This window comes from Eulemur rufifrons, chromosome 6 (assembly GCF_041146395.1).
Source record: "Eulemur rufifrons isolate Redbay chromosome 6, OSU_ERuf_1, whole genome shotgun sequence".
NCBI lineage: Eukaryota > Metazoa > Chordata > Mammalia > Primates > Lemuridae > Eulemur > Eulemur rufifrons.
In genome coordinates this window covers 16654800-16669312 of record NC_090988.1, presented here as the reverse complement: position 1 = coordinate 16669312, position 14513 = coordinate 16654800, and the positions used below count along the sequence as shown (strand labels likewise).

General features: G+C 53.7%; 1 protein-coding gene across 2 annotated transcripts; it reads left to right on the top strand.

Moving 5' to 3' along the window:
• The first annotated feature begins 967 nt into the window (after positions 1-967).
• Positions 968-11883, top strand: CXCR5 (C-X-C motif chemokine receptor 5). 2 transcript variants are annotated; one of them, XM_069468866.1, is made up of 3 exons: positions 968-1018; positions 9763-9771; positions 10816-11883. In XM_069468866.1, exons 1-3 carry the CDS (start codon positions 968-970, stop codon positions 11881-11883), a joined length of 1128 nt encoding a protein of 375 aa, XP_069324967.1. The 2 variants fall into 2 exon arrangements, with proteins under 2 accessions (XP_069324967.1, XP_069324968.1); XM_069468867.1 differs by lacking the exon at positions 9763-9771.
• The last annotated feature ends 2630 nt before the right edge of the window (positions 11884-14513 follow it).

Below are 14513 nucleotides of genomic sequence, written 5' to 3'. Positions count from 1 at the left end.
TGAGCTAGGCTGGTGCCACGGCACTCACCAGGGCAACAGAGTGAGACTCTGTCTCAAAAAAAAAAAAAAAATTTAAAAAATAATGAAAATAAAAATTGGGGATTGGAATGGATGATCTCTGGAGTCCTCTCTAGCCGGGTAATCTATGAAGCTAATAATTTATATGCCAATCAAGTTAATTTGTAGGTACAACATCATTATTTTTGAATCAGAACATGACTCTGGGCTTTATCTTTATGTGGTTGTGCCTTCCTTTGGTGATTTCATTTTTATCTTCCAGTACTGTTTCACTGTTGTTCCCTTTGAGAAGGTCTAACCTGTCTCTTCTGAACTTGAGTTGGGATGGGCAGGGGTTTTGCCCCTACCTGGGTAAAGGATGGTGGCAAGTAGTTTGACCTAGGGCCCTGGTTTGCCCAGGACTGAGGGGTTTCCCATGATGAGATACTTTCAATCCTGGGCAAATTGGGCTGGTTGGTCTCCCTAGTGGTGAGGAAGATGAAGGTTTGGAGGTAGCTTGGAGGAGAGGTTGCTGGAAGAGCTCTTCTCCTGTTCCCTTTCTGTCTGGAGTTTCCCTCCTTGGCCAGCTGACCTGTGCAGTGGTTTCAGCACAAGATAAGAGCCCCTCACTGGGGCACCAGGGAGGACAAGTGAGGGGCAGCCTTTAAACTAGTCACAAGCCCCAGATGAGCCAACTGTTGCCGGGAAAGAAGCTGAAATGCTTGACTAGCACTGATGCTGTGGGGGATTTTCCCTTATTCTTCAAAAAAACAGAAAAGACCCAGTGGAAAAAAAAAAGTGATGAGTTGTGAGGCAGGCAGCGGGCCCTACGCAGCCCCAGGAGACAGTGCGCAGCTCATTTGCTTAAATTTGCAGCTGACGCTGGCTGGCTGGCAGCCACCTCTCTAGAGGCACCTGGCGGAGAGTCTCTCGACATCAGTGACCAGTCTGGTGACTCACAGCCACAGCCATGAACTACGCCCTAACCCTGGACATGGACCTCATGAACCTGGAGGACCTGGTGAGTAAGTGCAGATGGCTCCCTGTTGCCCAGCCCTGCTTGGAATTCTAAATAGCCTGTGCCAGGGTCCAGGGGAGAGGGGACAGTTTGGGAGTCCTGTCCCACTGTAGATCTATAGAATCTGTAGAATCCTGCCGTTTAAGATTTTATTTTCCATTCTGTGAAGGAAGCAGATAAGTAGAGCAGTTGCCCTTAATAGTCATCCTTTAGAGGGAGGTGGAAGACCTGGGTCTTCCCCTGCATCCTCCCCTGAATTGCTATGGGGCCGGGAACGCGATACTTTGCCTCTCCATTCTTCAGGAGGGATTCTCTCCTTCTGCCTTAGGATTGGAGTAAGGGACTAGACAGGACAGTACTTTGGAATTTTTCTTAATGTCAGGAGGCTGGCATGGATAATCAATCACTCAACATGTAGTTTCTCTCCTGCCGTATGATTTTGTCATCAGGACACTACATTCTGTGTTGGAAGGAGAAGTTGAGGACCTGGTCATTGCCCTCAAATAGCTTATGGTCTAGCCAGAAGCAAACACGCACTCGCTGGAAGCTTTTAGACAATGATTAAGTGCTAAACTGAGGGATTATGAGACCAGATGGTAGCAAGGGAGAGGACCCAGTGGGCTGGGGAGCAGGGTGAGAGAACTCTGTGTTAATCTGAAAAATGTCTTAGAGCATGTTGTGGCCTCCCTCAAAAGCCTGGAATCTCTGAAGTATTCTTGGAAAGATTTCTTGGGTGGGCTAAGAAGATAGTCCCCAGTACGTCCCTCTGCCACCATCCAGTCTCTCCAGTGAAGCATAGTGGCTCAGCTGACTTGGTTGTCACTGAGCTCCCAAAGGGGTGTGTGGGGAGCAGCTCAGCCAGAGACCCCCCCGGGCTTTTACGTGCCAGCAGCAGAGGACTGGTTATAAGTGTTTCTTGGAAACTTCTTCATGGTCCTTTCTCCCTCTGGGGAAAGGATTTTGGGCTAGACCATGAAAAATCCAAACCCTGACTCCCACCAGCTCTCCTGACCCTAAACCCACCCTGAGATGTTGTTGACTCCCTTCGGCTCCCTGGGCTGGAGCCTATTTCATAACTCCAACAACTGTGTTCCTAGACTCAATCGGAGAAGCCTGCCTCTCCCTTGCCCCGATCCCGAGGCTTGGCGGTGAGAACATGGGGAGAAGCTGAGTGGAAGGGCTAATCTGCCGAAGTCTGGCCTCTCCGATCCAAACGCCAGTTAAAATAAATGCCTGGCCATCCATCTAACCAGGACCTGCTACATAGCTTGCGGGACCCAATGCAAAATGAAAATGTGGGGCCTTTTGTTGAAAACGTATTAAGAGTTTCAAGATGGCAACAACAGAGCAGTAAACCAAGTGGGGGTCCTTCTAGGTTCAGCCCCCCTGGGACTGCACAGGTTGCACACCCATGAAGCCACCCTGAGCCTAATCACAGAGTCTGGGCAATACCCAAATGAGACTAAGACCCACTGCCCTGACAAGGCAATGTACTCCATGCCCTGGCCCCCAGCCCTGGTTGCTGGCCTCACCTGATTAGGTTACTGGGTGTCTTCCTCTGCCTGCAGCTCAACTGACCACGAGCCCTGACCCAGTTGGATATCTTGGTAACCAACTGGAGACTTGGCCAGTCCTGGCTTCTGAGAAACCTCAAAAGTTTCCCCTAACAGCATGCCTCACCTCACTGCATGACCTACTAGAGACAGGCGGTAGCAGGGGGCAGGGAGCCAGCAGGGCATGTCCTATGTCACAAAGGAAACCTCTACCCCAGGGAGAGAGACCTGGCAATCTGCTTCACGTCACACCTCAATGAGTGGTCCCTGGACAGGCATTTGAATATGTCTAGACCCCTCACTCAGTGTCTAGCTAGGAGCCCAGGAGTCCTGGGACCACCTGGGCTCTGGGGTTCTTCAACCAGCAACCAGTACCTTGTCCTGCCTTCACTGACCTCCTACATACTCTCTCTCTGGGGCATTGCCCCTCAGAACACAGACCTTCTCCTCCACCCCAGCCACTCGCTGCAGGGCCATGAGCAGCCTTGGCAGACTGTTCCACAGTGTCATAAGGGCCCTGGGATGGCAGAGCAGGCAGAAGAGTCTTACTTGCAGTAGCTTCTCAATAAGTATTTATTGATTTGTAATGCAGTAAAGGTCTTAGCTATTTCTCTCTGGAGTTAGTCTAGCTTCTTCTGTTCCTTTGGTTCATATTCCCTTTCCTATCCTTGTCCAAACCAAGTATTGGTTCACTTTCCTAGAACACTGGGTTCTTTACTCCAATGATGGGTGAAGAACTGGGGGCTCTTGGCCATAGCCAAGTGCTGATCACCCTGTATTCCCTTCCTCCTCTCAAACTCTAAGATCAACTCTAGCTGCTATATTAAGCAAATTAGTCCATTTCCTTAAGGTGGGCAGCTAAATCTCAAGAATCAGAGGATCCAAACAGAAAAAAAATCTAGATGGCTAGCCAGGCGCAATAGCTTACACCTGTAATCCTAACACTCTGGGAAGCCAAGGCAGGAGGATCACTTGAGGTCAGGAGTTCAAGACCAGCCTGAGCGAGAGTGAGACCCCATCTCTATTAAAAATAGAAAAAATTAGCCAGGAATCATGGTATGCACCTGTAGTCCCAGCTACTTGGGAGGCTGAGGCAGGAGGAAGGCTTGAGCCCAGGAGTTTGAGGTTGTTGTGAGGTTATTGTGAGTTAGGCTGATGCCATGGCACTCTAGTCCAGGCGACAGAGTAAGAGAATCTGTCTCAAAAAAAAAAAAAAAAAAAAAGCCCCCTGACCCCTCCATAGATGATCAGCACAAACTGTGACTCCTAGTGTGACCAGAGCCATCACAGCATCACAGGCTGCAAAGACTGTCCACATGTACCACCTCATTTCACCAGGGAGGTGTGAGGAAGAGGAACCAAAACTGGCTCAGGCTGGTTCTGGGCTTCACCTTGGGGGAGGGCAGGATCTCCCCCCAACCATGTCAAAAGTCCCAGAGCAACCCCAGTGAGGAGGGTGGTGGGAGGGGTGAGAGAGCAGAAAGAGACCCGAGGCCAGCGTGGGGAGGGGTCAGCGTTGGTGCGAGTCTGGGTTCAGGCACACATACTCAGTCTCCATCAGGAGCTCTTGCATTCCTTGGGGACACAGACTGTGGCTGATCCCCCTCCTCTGGCAGAACAGCATAGGAAGTGGCCATGTATTTGGAACTGAGAATCAGGACAGGAGAACGAGTATTCCTTTAGGAGTGATGGGGCAAGATGTTTCAGATCACTACCAACCCCGGAGCTGGTTTTAAGAGGTTGCTACACTCACCTAGGAGACATGTCTACCTGTGCCTTGGACTGTGTGACCCTGTCCCCAAAGTGCAAATAGATGTTGGGGTGCCAGGTGGGGCCCATTTAAATCGAATGACGTGGTGCAGGGGTAGGGGCACCTTAAAGTCTCCCCCTCAAAACCACAGCCAGAGCGAGTACCCGCTCCTAATGACCAAAACCCTGGGTGGAGATGGAAGAGGCTTCCTCCTGAAGGGTGGGGGCAGGGAAAGGGAGGAGGTGTGACAGATGGAAGCCAGAGTTTCAGGTGGTCCTTAGGGAGGGTGGGCCTTCTGAAGGAAGAGTAGGGGAAGAGGTACAGACTTACACCCCCACCCCGGAGCCCAGCCTCACGCCGGCAGACCCACCGCACTGAAGGCTGGGATGAGAGATGCCCTGGCCGGCCCCACTCACAGCTCCTGACTCGGCTGGGAATATCCACACAGGGACATAAAAGGAGATGGAGCTTCTGTGCCTCTGTGTGCAGACACCTCCTGCAGCCAGCATGACTCAGGCCTCAGAGTCCTGGGGTTTGGCCTGGGTGACCTGTGCCCTCAGCAGGCAGCCCTGTCCCACCTCGGGGCTGGGAAGCAAGGTCAGGCTGGGTCATTCACTGGCTGCAGGATGGGCTAGAAAAGCAAAGGCTCCCAGGTTCTGAGAAGCGAGGATCATGCTGAGAACCAGCTCCGCCTCAGCAGGGCGTGACAGGCAGAGAATTGGAGCAAGTGGGAGCTGGGACAGAGGGGCATTTGGAGGCAGGGTCCAGCCTCCTCCTTCTCAAGACAGAAATCTCTTCCCACACACTTCTGTCAAACATTCCTCTCCCTCCCAAGGGCCCCACCCAGTTCTGCCTGTTGGAAAGTTAGCCCTCCCTTGCCTGAAACACCACCCCTCAGCTTCAGCCCATTCCTCGGTCTGCCCCATGAGGCTCCTGCCATGAGTCGGTTCCTGCCTTCTTGCCCGTGGGGGCTCTTTCCAACCCTTGCAATGAGCTCACAGACTCAAGTCTTCTCTGTTCCAGATGCCACACCCCTGAAAACTTCCTCCCGGGGCAGGGTTTTCCAAACCCCTTGGCAAAGTGGTCGCCCTTGTCCAGACCAACCAAACTGGGCTGGCGTCCAGCCCACCTACAGGTTTCTGTTCACCTAGAGTAAGGGGACAGTAGCCCTTCTGGTAGACATGTCACCCCAGCGACTCATCTTAAGCTTGTAGCCAACAAACTCCCAAGTCTCTTTCTCAAGAACTGTTGCTGCCAGGTCTTCTCTAACTTGTCCCTGGGTGGATGATGTTTTAAACCCAAGTCTAGGTTTCCATATTCTTCCCCATGCAATTCTATCTAGCTAGCGTGGGCCTGTGGTTCCAGCTTGTGGAGAACTCCGTGTAGTCTGAAAGTGTTCCCCAGCCATGTCCTCATCCAAGGGAGGGCTCAGAATGCTAACAGGAGGGGATCCAGGACAGATCCCCACTTTGCATCTCTCTACTCTCCCTCCCCCTCACCTCTCCCCATCCTGCCAGCACTGTTATAGCCCCTACTCCTACCCTAGTGCTCACAGAGTATCTCCTAACTGGATTCCTAGCCCTGTGCTCAGCCTCATTCTGGTCACTGTGTTTTCTTGCCCTCTTTGGGGCACGTCCCTGGCCTGTGCATAGGTCGTTGTCTGCTGAGTGCCTGCCTACGCCGCGTGCTGGGGTGGCGCCATCTGGGCACATGTCTAGACACCCCACACACACCTGCTGACATAGAATCACAGTCAGCAAAGCAAGCTGAGCTCCATGCTGGCCAGTGCAAGGCAGCCTCATTGTTTGGAGAAGACAGATGGGGCTTGGAGACCTTTGCTTTTTTTTTGACATAGGGTCTCGCTGTGTTGCCCAGGCTAGAGTGCAGTAGCATCATCATAGCTCACAGCAACCTCAAACTCCTGGGCTCAAGCGATCCTCCTGCCTCAGCCTCCTGTGTAGCTGGGACTACAAGTGTGCACCACCAAGCCCGGCTAATTTTTCTATGTTTTGTAGAGACCGGGTCTGGCTCTTGCTCAGGCTGGTCTGGAACTCCTGTCCTCAAGCGATCTTCCCACCTTGGCCTCCCAAGTACTAGGATTACAGGGGTGAGCCACCAAGCCCAGCCTGGAGACCTTAATCATCCAGGGAGGAGCCTTCTTCCTACAGTAGAGGGAAGAAGAGTAACATTTGTGGATCTCAGTAGAAGGGCAAGCAATTTGCAACTCTCTACTCTCCCTCCCCCTCACCCCTCCCAACCGCGCCAGCACTAGACACTGTTATAGCCCCTACTCCTACCCTAGTGCTCACAGAGTATCTCCTAACTAGATTCCCAGCTCCGTGCTCAGCCTTATTCTGGTCACTGTGTTTTCTTGCCCTTTTTAGAGCACGAGTCCCTGGCCCGTGCATAGGTCGTTGTCTGCTGAGTGCCTGCCTACGCCGCGTGCTGGTGTGGCGCCATCTGGGCACATGTCTGTGTCTATACAGGGGGCATGTTGCTATCACAGAGTGTGTATGCAAAAAGGCCTTGGGTTCCTGCGGCTTTTTATGTCAAAGAACGAGTGAGCCACTAATCCAAATTGCCTGCATTGTGTTCCCTCTGGGTATGCGTCTTGGAGGGCTCCCTTTGGCACCACATCCCCCAGGATTTAGGATTCCTGATTCCTCATCTTCCTTCCAGGCCCCAAGCCAACCTGACTCTATTACCTGTCTCCATAGTTTGGGGGAGGGTGAGGGTGCCAGAACCCCTGTGTATGGGAAGTGGCTTTAACACATGCCACTCCCAAGCCCCCAAAACGTCTGTTTGACACCTCCTGTTGAGATGCACTGCCGACTCCCAGCAGCCTCAAAGCAGCCTCCTCTCATTGTCCCCTCTCTGCCGGAGCACTTTGCCAAACAAATACCTCTTGGCAAAGAGGAGGAGACAGAGCCCTCCCAACCCTCCTCTGAACCGGGTTCTCGGGAGCATTGACTTAAAATGAGCAATAAATCAATCAGCCTGGATGCTTTGGAGGGCAAGAACTAGAGCGGGTCTCACAAAGGGCCACTGGGTGGGACCTCAGCCCTCCATCGGGTAGCAGGCAGCCAGCCAGGCTCTCACCGCGGCCAAGGTAGGGGAGTCCAGCCCGGCTGACCGCCCCAGGCCCTGTGCCTGTCCTCTTTCTGTCCGAACGACTTTGCTCTGTGTGAAGACTGCTCATCTCATAGTGTTTTTCCTTGAACTCCTGCTGCGTTCCAGTATGAGTCAAGTGGCTGCATTCAATGACGACATTGAAAACAGCCTCCAATAGGCAGAGAGAACTCAAGCTAGGATCTAGGCTGTCAAGGGCACTGGGAGGAGGTTGGAATTGCAGAAGGACGCAGAAGTGAGTCCCTGCTGAGGCACTTGCCTGAAGTCCCAGGATATAAAGGCCCCTGACCTTCTTTGGGAAACTGCTTTCAGAGCAAGTGGGCGCACATCTGCTGCATGTCTGTCATATGTAAAACATATGGCCTTGGGAGGGGGACACAGAAGGCCTCCAGCACCTCACCATCTGGTGAGGAAATGGACTTCCCAACTCTAGGTGCTGTAATAAATGCACATGGGGCTGGGTGCAGTGGTTCACACCTGTAATCCCAGCACTTTGGGAGGCCAAGGTGGGAGGATCACTTGAGTCCAGGAGTTCGAGACCAGCCTGGGCAACATAGTGAGACTCCATATGTACAAAAAAATTTTAAAAATTAGCCAGCCATGGCGGTGGGCACCTATAGTCCTAGCTACTCAGGAGGCTGAGGCAGGAGGATTGCTTGAGCCCAGGAGTTTGAGGTTACAGTGAGCTATGATAGCACCACTGCGCTCTACCCTGGGCGACAGAGGGAGACCCTGTCTTCTGGGAAAAACACACACACACACACACACACACACATTGTAAGAAGAAGAGAGAATGTGATTCCAAATGGAAGGAGCTAGGAAGAATGTAGGAAGGTAGAATTGAAATGGGCCTTGAAGGAAGGGTAGAAATTAGATAGGCAAACTTGGGAAGAAAGGCATGAAGCAAAGGTTTGGAGACAGGAATGTGTCAGGTGTTAGGAGCAGGTTGGAGGGTGGCCTAAAGCAATAATGTAGAAGATAAAGTTTGACAGATGAGAAGAATGTATATTTGGGAGAAATTTAAGGAACCCTGTTAAGGAGTTTAGATGTCACCCTACAGGTCCATGGTTTTCAAATGAAAGTAGAACCATTTTCTTAAATAAAAGCTTATGTGTGACCACACAAGCCCAAAGTGGAGAGCTCTGGTTTAAAGGCAAGGAGGGGAGCCTGAAGCCCCCCCCCCACCACCACCACCAGCACCAGCACCATCCCCACTGCACGGAAACCCTGTAATACACACACGGTCACTGGTACTCTTTAAAGAAAGTCCGTGGAGCCAGGCATGGTGGCGCGCAACTGTAGTCCCAGCTACTTGCGAGGGATGAGGCCAGAAGATCCCTGAGCCCAGGAGCGCAAGGTTGCAGCGAGCTATGATCAAGCCTGTCAATTAGCACTGTACTCCAGCCGGGACAATATGGCAGACCCGGTCTCTAAATTACAAAAAGGAAGACAGTCCATGCAATCATGCCATATGGGATGCCCTGCAATTGGTTCTAAAATTTAGCAATGTGTGTTAAACATCTTTTCCTAAGAGGACATGCAACAAACCTGATTTCTTTTCAAACAGTGTTGTATTCTTTCGTGTGAACACACTGAATTTGGCTTACTCCGACCTTGTATTAATGAAAATTATCACAAACATGACTTTTTCTTGTAATTGGCTTTGCTATTAAATGTGAAGCTGAAAAAAAAGATAAAAAGCAAAGAAAAACACTGCTTACAGGTGATGGAGAACCAGTAAAGGACTTTGAGCAAGACACTAAGTGGTGGGATTTGTGTGTTGGAAAACTCACCCTGTCCTCCATGCGGGAGGTGGACGGGAGTGGAGAAGCTGGCGGGAACGGGACCCATGGAGAGACAGCAGTCCTGAGCACTAGGGCGAAGAAGGACTAGACTGAGGCAATGGCAGAGGATGCTGGGGTGGGGCAGAGAGCTCTGCCATGGCACTAATGTATCTCCTGCACCCCCTTCTCACAGACCACCTGCCCCAGGGACCAAAAGGAAAGACCCAGGTGGGGGAATGGGTCTGCCCACATTGGGAGTGAGTGTGTGACCCACAACCGGGGCCCCTGGCAAGAAAAGTCCTATGGTAGCCAAAGCAACCACCTCCTGCTTGAGGGGGAACCCTTGCTCTCCTGAAAGGGGAGCAATGTGAGACCACCCAGAGCCTGGGAGACAGAGTACCCCATCCCATCCTCAGCCTCCCTGGAGCTCATCATTTATATAATTGCCTTTTTGAACCTACCTGAGTTGGTTCTAATGAGTTTTGAATTGCCATGGGGAGGGGGCTTCCAGGGGAGGAGTGGGAAGAACAGAGCTGGGAAGTGAGGAGGAGCAGGTGCAGGGGACAGCTGCGAGTGAAAGGTGTGAAAACAGGCACTATGTCTTCCTTTGCGGTTAGCTGGGTAAACAACCTGAGTGCTGGGGTGATGAGGAGGTGCAATGGGGCGGCAAGGAGGAGGAAGGGGAGGAGGATGGGGAGGAGGGAACTTCCGTAGACATAGTGGGCATGACCCCTTCACTTGGAACCGGCAACCTCCCTCCCCTGTGCCTGGTCTCTCTGTATCTCCCTCCCATCCTCCTGCCTCTCTCCCTCCGTCTGGGCTTTCTGCTTCTGAGCTCTCCTTGCTGGAGGGAGCTTGCCCGTGATGGGAAGTGGCAGTGAGTGTTGCATCCGCTGCTCTCCCGGCTGCCTTGAGAGGGAAGCCCAGGCAGTGCTGCTTAGTGGGAAGTATTGGCTCTGGAGGTAGATAAATGTCGGTTCAAACAAACCTGATCTTCAGCAAGACATATCTATAAAATAGGAATAATATTATATACCTTGAGCTTAGGGTGTGGATTAAACCCAGATGGGAGGCTATTACTACCATTTTGATGATAATGAAGACAGTCAAGAAGAGGGCCCCATCAGCCCCGCTCCCACCCTCAGCCCCCAGTGGGATCCTAGGTTATCCTGCCCGCTGTTCTGTTCAGAACTGGAACAGGTGCCTCCTTGTCCCAACCAGATCCCTTCCCAAAATCGAAGTCCTGTGATTCCAGAGCCTGCAGGCATGTGTACCTGAGGACACAAAAACACAGAATAACTCAGAGGGACACGGCCCTTCAGAGTGTAGGAAGCAGGTCTACGCCACGTACCTCCCTTCCTCTCGTCCCTACTCTCTGGGGAATGAGCCCCTTTTACAGATGAAAGACTGAAGTTGGAAAAGACAAAGTGCTTTGTTCAAAGTTGAAATTTGAACATTTGAAATTTGAAATGTGGTCAGTAGGACGTATGGGAGCGCCAGGACAGAAGCAGTGAGCCTGGAGGGGTAGGAAAGATCTCCGAGGGAGTTAGGGTTCCTCACCCTCCTGTCTTCTTGCCCTTGCAGTACAGGGAACTGGGCAACTACAACGACAGCACGGATGCCCCCCTGGTGGAAAATCACCTCTGCTCCACCGTGGAGGGGCCCGTAATGACCACCTTCAAGGCCGTGTTCATGCCTGTGGCCTACAGCCTCATCTTCCTCCTGGGTCTGATGGGCAACATCCTGGTGCTGGTGATCCTGGAGCGGCACCGGCAGACGCGCAGCTCCACCGAGACCTTCCTGTTCCACCTGGCCGTGGCCGACCTTCTGCTGGTCTTTATCCTGCCCTTTGCGGTGGCCGAGGGCTCTGTGGGCTGGGTCCTGGGGACCTTCCTGTGCAAAACTGTGTTTGCTCTGCACAAGGTCAACTTCTATTGCAGCAGCCTGCTCCTGGCCTGCATCGCTGTGGACCGCTACCTGGCCATCGTCCATGCCGTCCACGCCTACCGCCACCGCCGCCTCCTCTCCATCCACATCACCTGTGCGACCATCTGGGTGTCGGGCTTCATCTTCGCCTTGCCAGAGATTCTCTTCGCCAAGGTCAGCCAGCCCCATCACAATGACTCCCTGCCGCGCTGCACCTTCTCCCAAGAGAACCAAGCCGAAACCAATGCCTGGTTCATCTCCCGCTTCCTGTACCACGTCGGGGGGTTCCTGCTGCCAATGCTGGTGATGGGCTGGTGCTATGTGGGGGTAGTTCACAGGCTGCGCCAGGCCCAGCGGCGCCCACAGCGGCAGAAGGCAGTTAGAGTGGCCATCCTGGTGACGAGCATCTTCTTTCTCTGCTGGTCACCCTACCACATCGTCATCTTCCTGGACACCCTGGCGAGGCTGAAGGCCGTGGGCAACAGCTGCGAGCTGAACGGCTCTCTCCCTGTGGCCATCACCACGTGTGAGTTCCTGGGCCTGGCCCACTGCTGCCTCAACCCCATGCTCTACACTTTTGCCGGCGTGAAGTTCCGCAGTGACCTGTCTCGGCTTCTGACCAAGCTGGGCTGCGCTGGCCCTGCCTCCCTGTGCCAGCTCTTCCCCAGCTGGCGCAAGAGCAGTCTCTCTGAGTCAGAGAATGCCACCTCCCTCACCACCTTCTAGGTCCCAGTGCCCCCTTTGTTTCTGCTTTCCTTGGGGCAGATAGTGATGCCGGAAGCCCTTCCAACAGGAGCTGGGATCCTAAGAGCTCACCTTGGCCAGTGTCATCAGATGGACCAACTCCTCTTTCTAGGACATCCCCGCCAGCTCTTCTGCCAGCCCTGGGGCTAGGCTGGAGCCCAGAAAGGGGAAAGCAGCCCAACGGCAAAGCAAAGGATATCTATACCCACCTGCATCTCCTTGGGCTGAGAGGGCCCCACACACCTCTCATCCAAACCATCCAGAGCTCAAGAAATGTTTACTTCTGCCCTTGCCTAAAGGGAAAGTCAGTCCCGTTCCAGAGTGCACTCCATCATCTTAAGGACCGCTAACCTTCATAGCTGCCTGTCTCTCCTACACCACCTGCCAAAGACAGGAGAAGCTGAGCACCAGGGGATGACTGGAAGTTAAGGCTGAGGGCCAGGCGAGGTGGCTCACGCCTGTAATCCTAGCATTCTGGGAGGCCGAGGCGGGAGGATCGCTTGAGATCAGGAGTTCAAGACCAGCCTGAGCAAAAGTGAGACCCTGTCTTTACCAAAAATAGAAAAAATTAGCTGGGGAAGGTGGCATGTACCTGTAGTCCCAGCTACTCAGGAAGCTGAGGCAGGAGGATCGCTTGAGCCCAGGAGTTCGAGGATGCAGTAAGCTATGATGACGCCACTGCACTCCAACCTGGGTGACAGAGTAAGACCTGGCGGGGGAATGGAGAGCTCCCAGGGTGGCCCAGGGGAGGTGGGTCGTGCAACTGATGGGGAAAGAGGCAGTTTTGTCTTCCCTCAGATCCTTCCCACAGGCTACAGGGCCAGTGCAATCTAGAGCAGCAGAGGCCCCGGCCACAGCAGAGGGAGCTGTGAGTTAGAATGGAGATGCAGACCCCTGAGGGGAAAGACAGACTGAAAGGGACCTCTGGGAGTCATCTCCTCCAGCCCCCAGCCATGGCGCCACCTCAGGCAGGGGAGTGCAAGAAACAGGCCGGGGCAGGGAAGTCCCCAGGCCCCAGGAGGCCATGCCCTGCCCCTGAGAGGATACACTCAGATGGAACCAGAGGAAGCTGCTCCGTGCTCACTTGGGGTGGGGCCTGCCAGGCAGCTCTGGGCTCTCCCCACCTCCTCCCCAGCCCAGGGGCGGGGAGCCAGGGACCCCTGCACTTGCTGAGAGCAAGTCCCATTCAGGCCAATCAGCCACGCTCCCTGGGAGGCCCCTGCTGGGGAAGCCACAGCTGTGGGCCAGGGGACTATGTCTTCACAGTGGGACACTGAGGAAGCCCTGGAGTCTCCCTTTCTTCTCCCAGCATCTAACAGCACAGATAAGAAACAAACAGGCAATTGGCTGGATTTTGAATTTTCTTTTTAATAAAAAGGCACCTATAAAACAGGTCAATAGGTCAATACAGTACAGGCAGCACAGAGACCCCCGGAACAAGCCTAAAAATTGTTTCAAAATAAAAACCAAGAAGATGTCTTCACATATTGTATTTATATATTTATATTTATATATATATATTTATATAATGGTACAAAATGGCTGGGGATATGGCCATGGATGGAGGGAAGAAGTAGGCTGGCCTGTGGCAGAGGCGGGAGAAGAGGGGACAGGGAGGGCACTGGGCCTCTTCCGGTCTGATCCCTCTCTCCTCAGGGCAGGAAACATTTAGAGTCAGACAGGCTGGGAAGTCTGGGGACAGGGGTGGGGGCTCACGGGCACAGGGCCCAGATTGGGGCAGGCGGGCAAAGCGCCTGGCAGGATGGAGGGCAGGTGGCCCCTGCACACAGAGGCCCCGTCCATGGCCCCTGGCAGGTGCCGGGGAGTCAGGAGCCTGCAGCCAGCCCGGAGGAAGCACTAGGCCCGGCTGGCGGTGGACTGAGAGCACAGCACCAGACTGGGAGGAGCGGGGTGAGTTCCCTTTGCGTTACAGCTGCCAATGTGAGACCAGGCCCTGCAGGTCAGGGAGGCTGGGGACGGGGTCCTGGTAGAAGACACCCTGTCTAGAATGGCCCTTGGCCCTGCCAGGGAACTGCCCCGCCACCTCACAAGGCAGGAAAGGAAGTGAGAAAAAGAGAAGTTTTTTACTCCTGGGGCCAAGGGGAGCAAAACACCCAGTCGTATATGGCTTCATCTCTGACCAGAGGCGGATGGGGAGCTCTTCTGGGGAAAAGCAGGGAGCTGAGGGGGAGGCAGTGGCTGTGCCTGGGTGGGCACAGACAGATCTGGTACATGGTCCTGAGCCCTGGGCAGAGGGGCCTTGCCGGTGAGTGGGCAGGCAGAGAGGAGGCAGCAGGATGCTGTTTTCCCTACTCCATCCTCAGGGGTGGAGGCTGGAGGGGAGGCAGACTGACTCAGACGAACCCTGTTCCTTTCTTCTTTGGTAAGAAGTAGGTGGCAGCCTCTGGAAGAGTCAGGGCCCTGGAGGTTACCTGGCCCAGGGCTACTGTGGCCACAGGCCCAGAGGCACCATGCCACCCCTCCATGGCTCCACTCAAGGGGGCACACAGCCACCGCCTCTTCCTCCTTTCCTTCATCCCAGACTGGGGAACAAAGGACTTCAAGTTCTGGCTAAGATGTAGCAGCAGGGGACACCCAGACATCCACAGCGG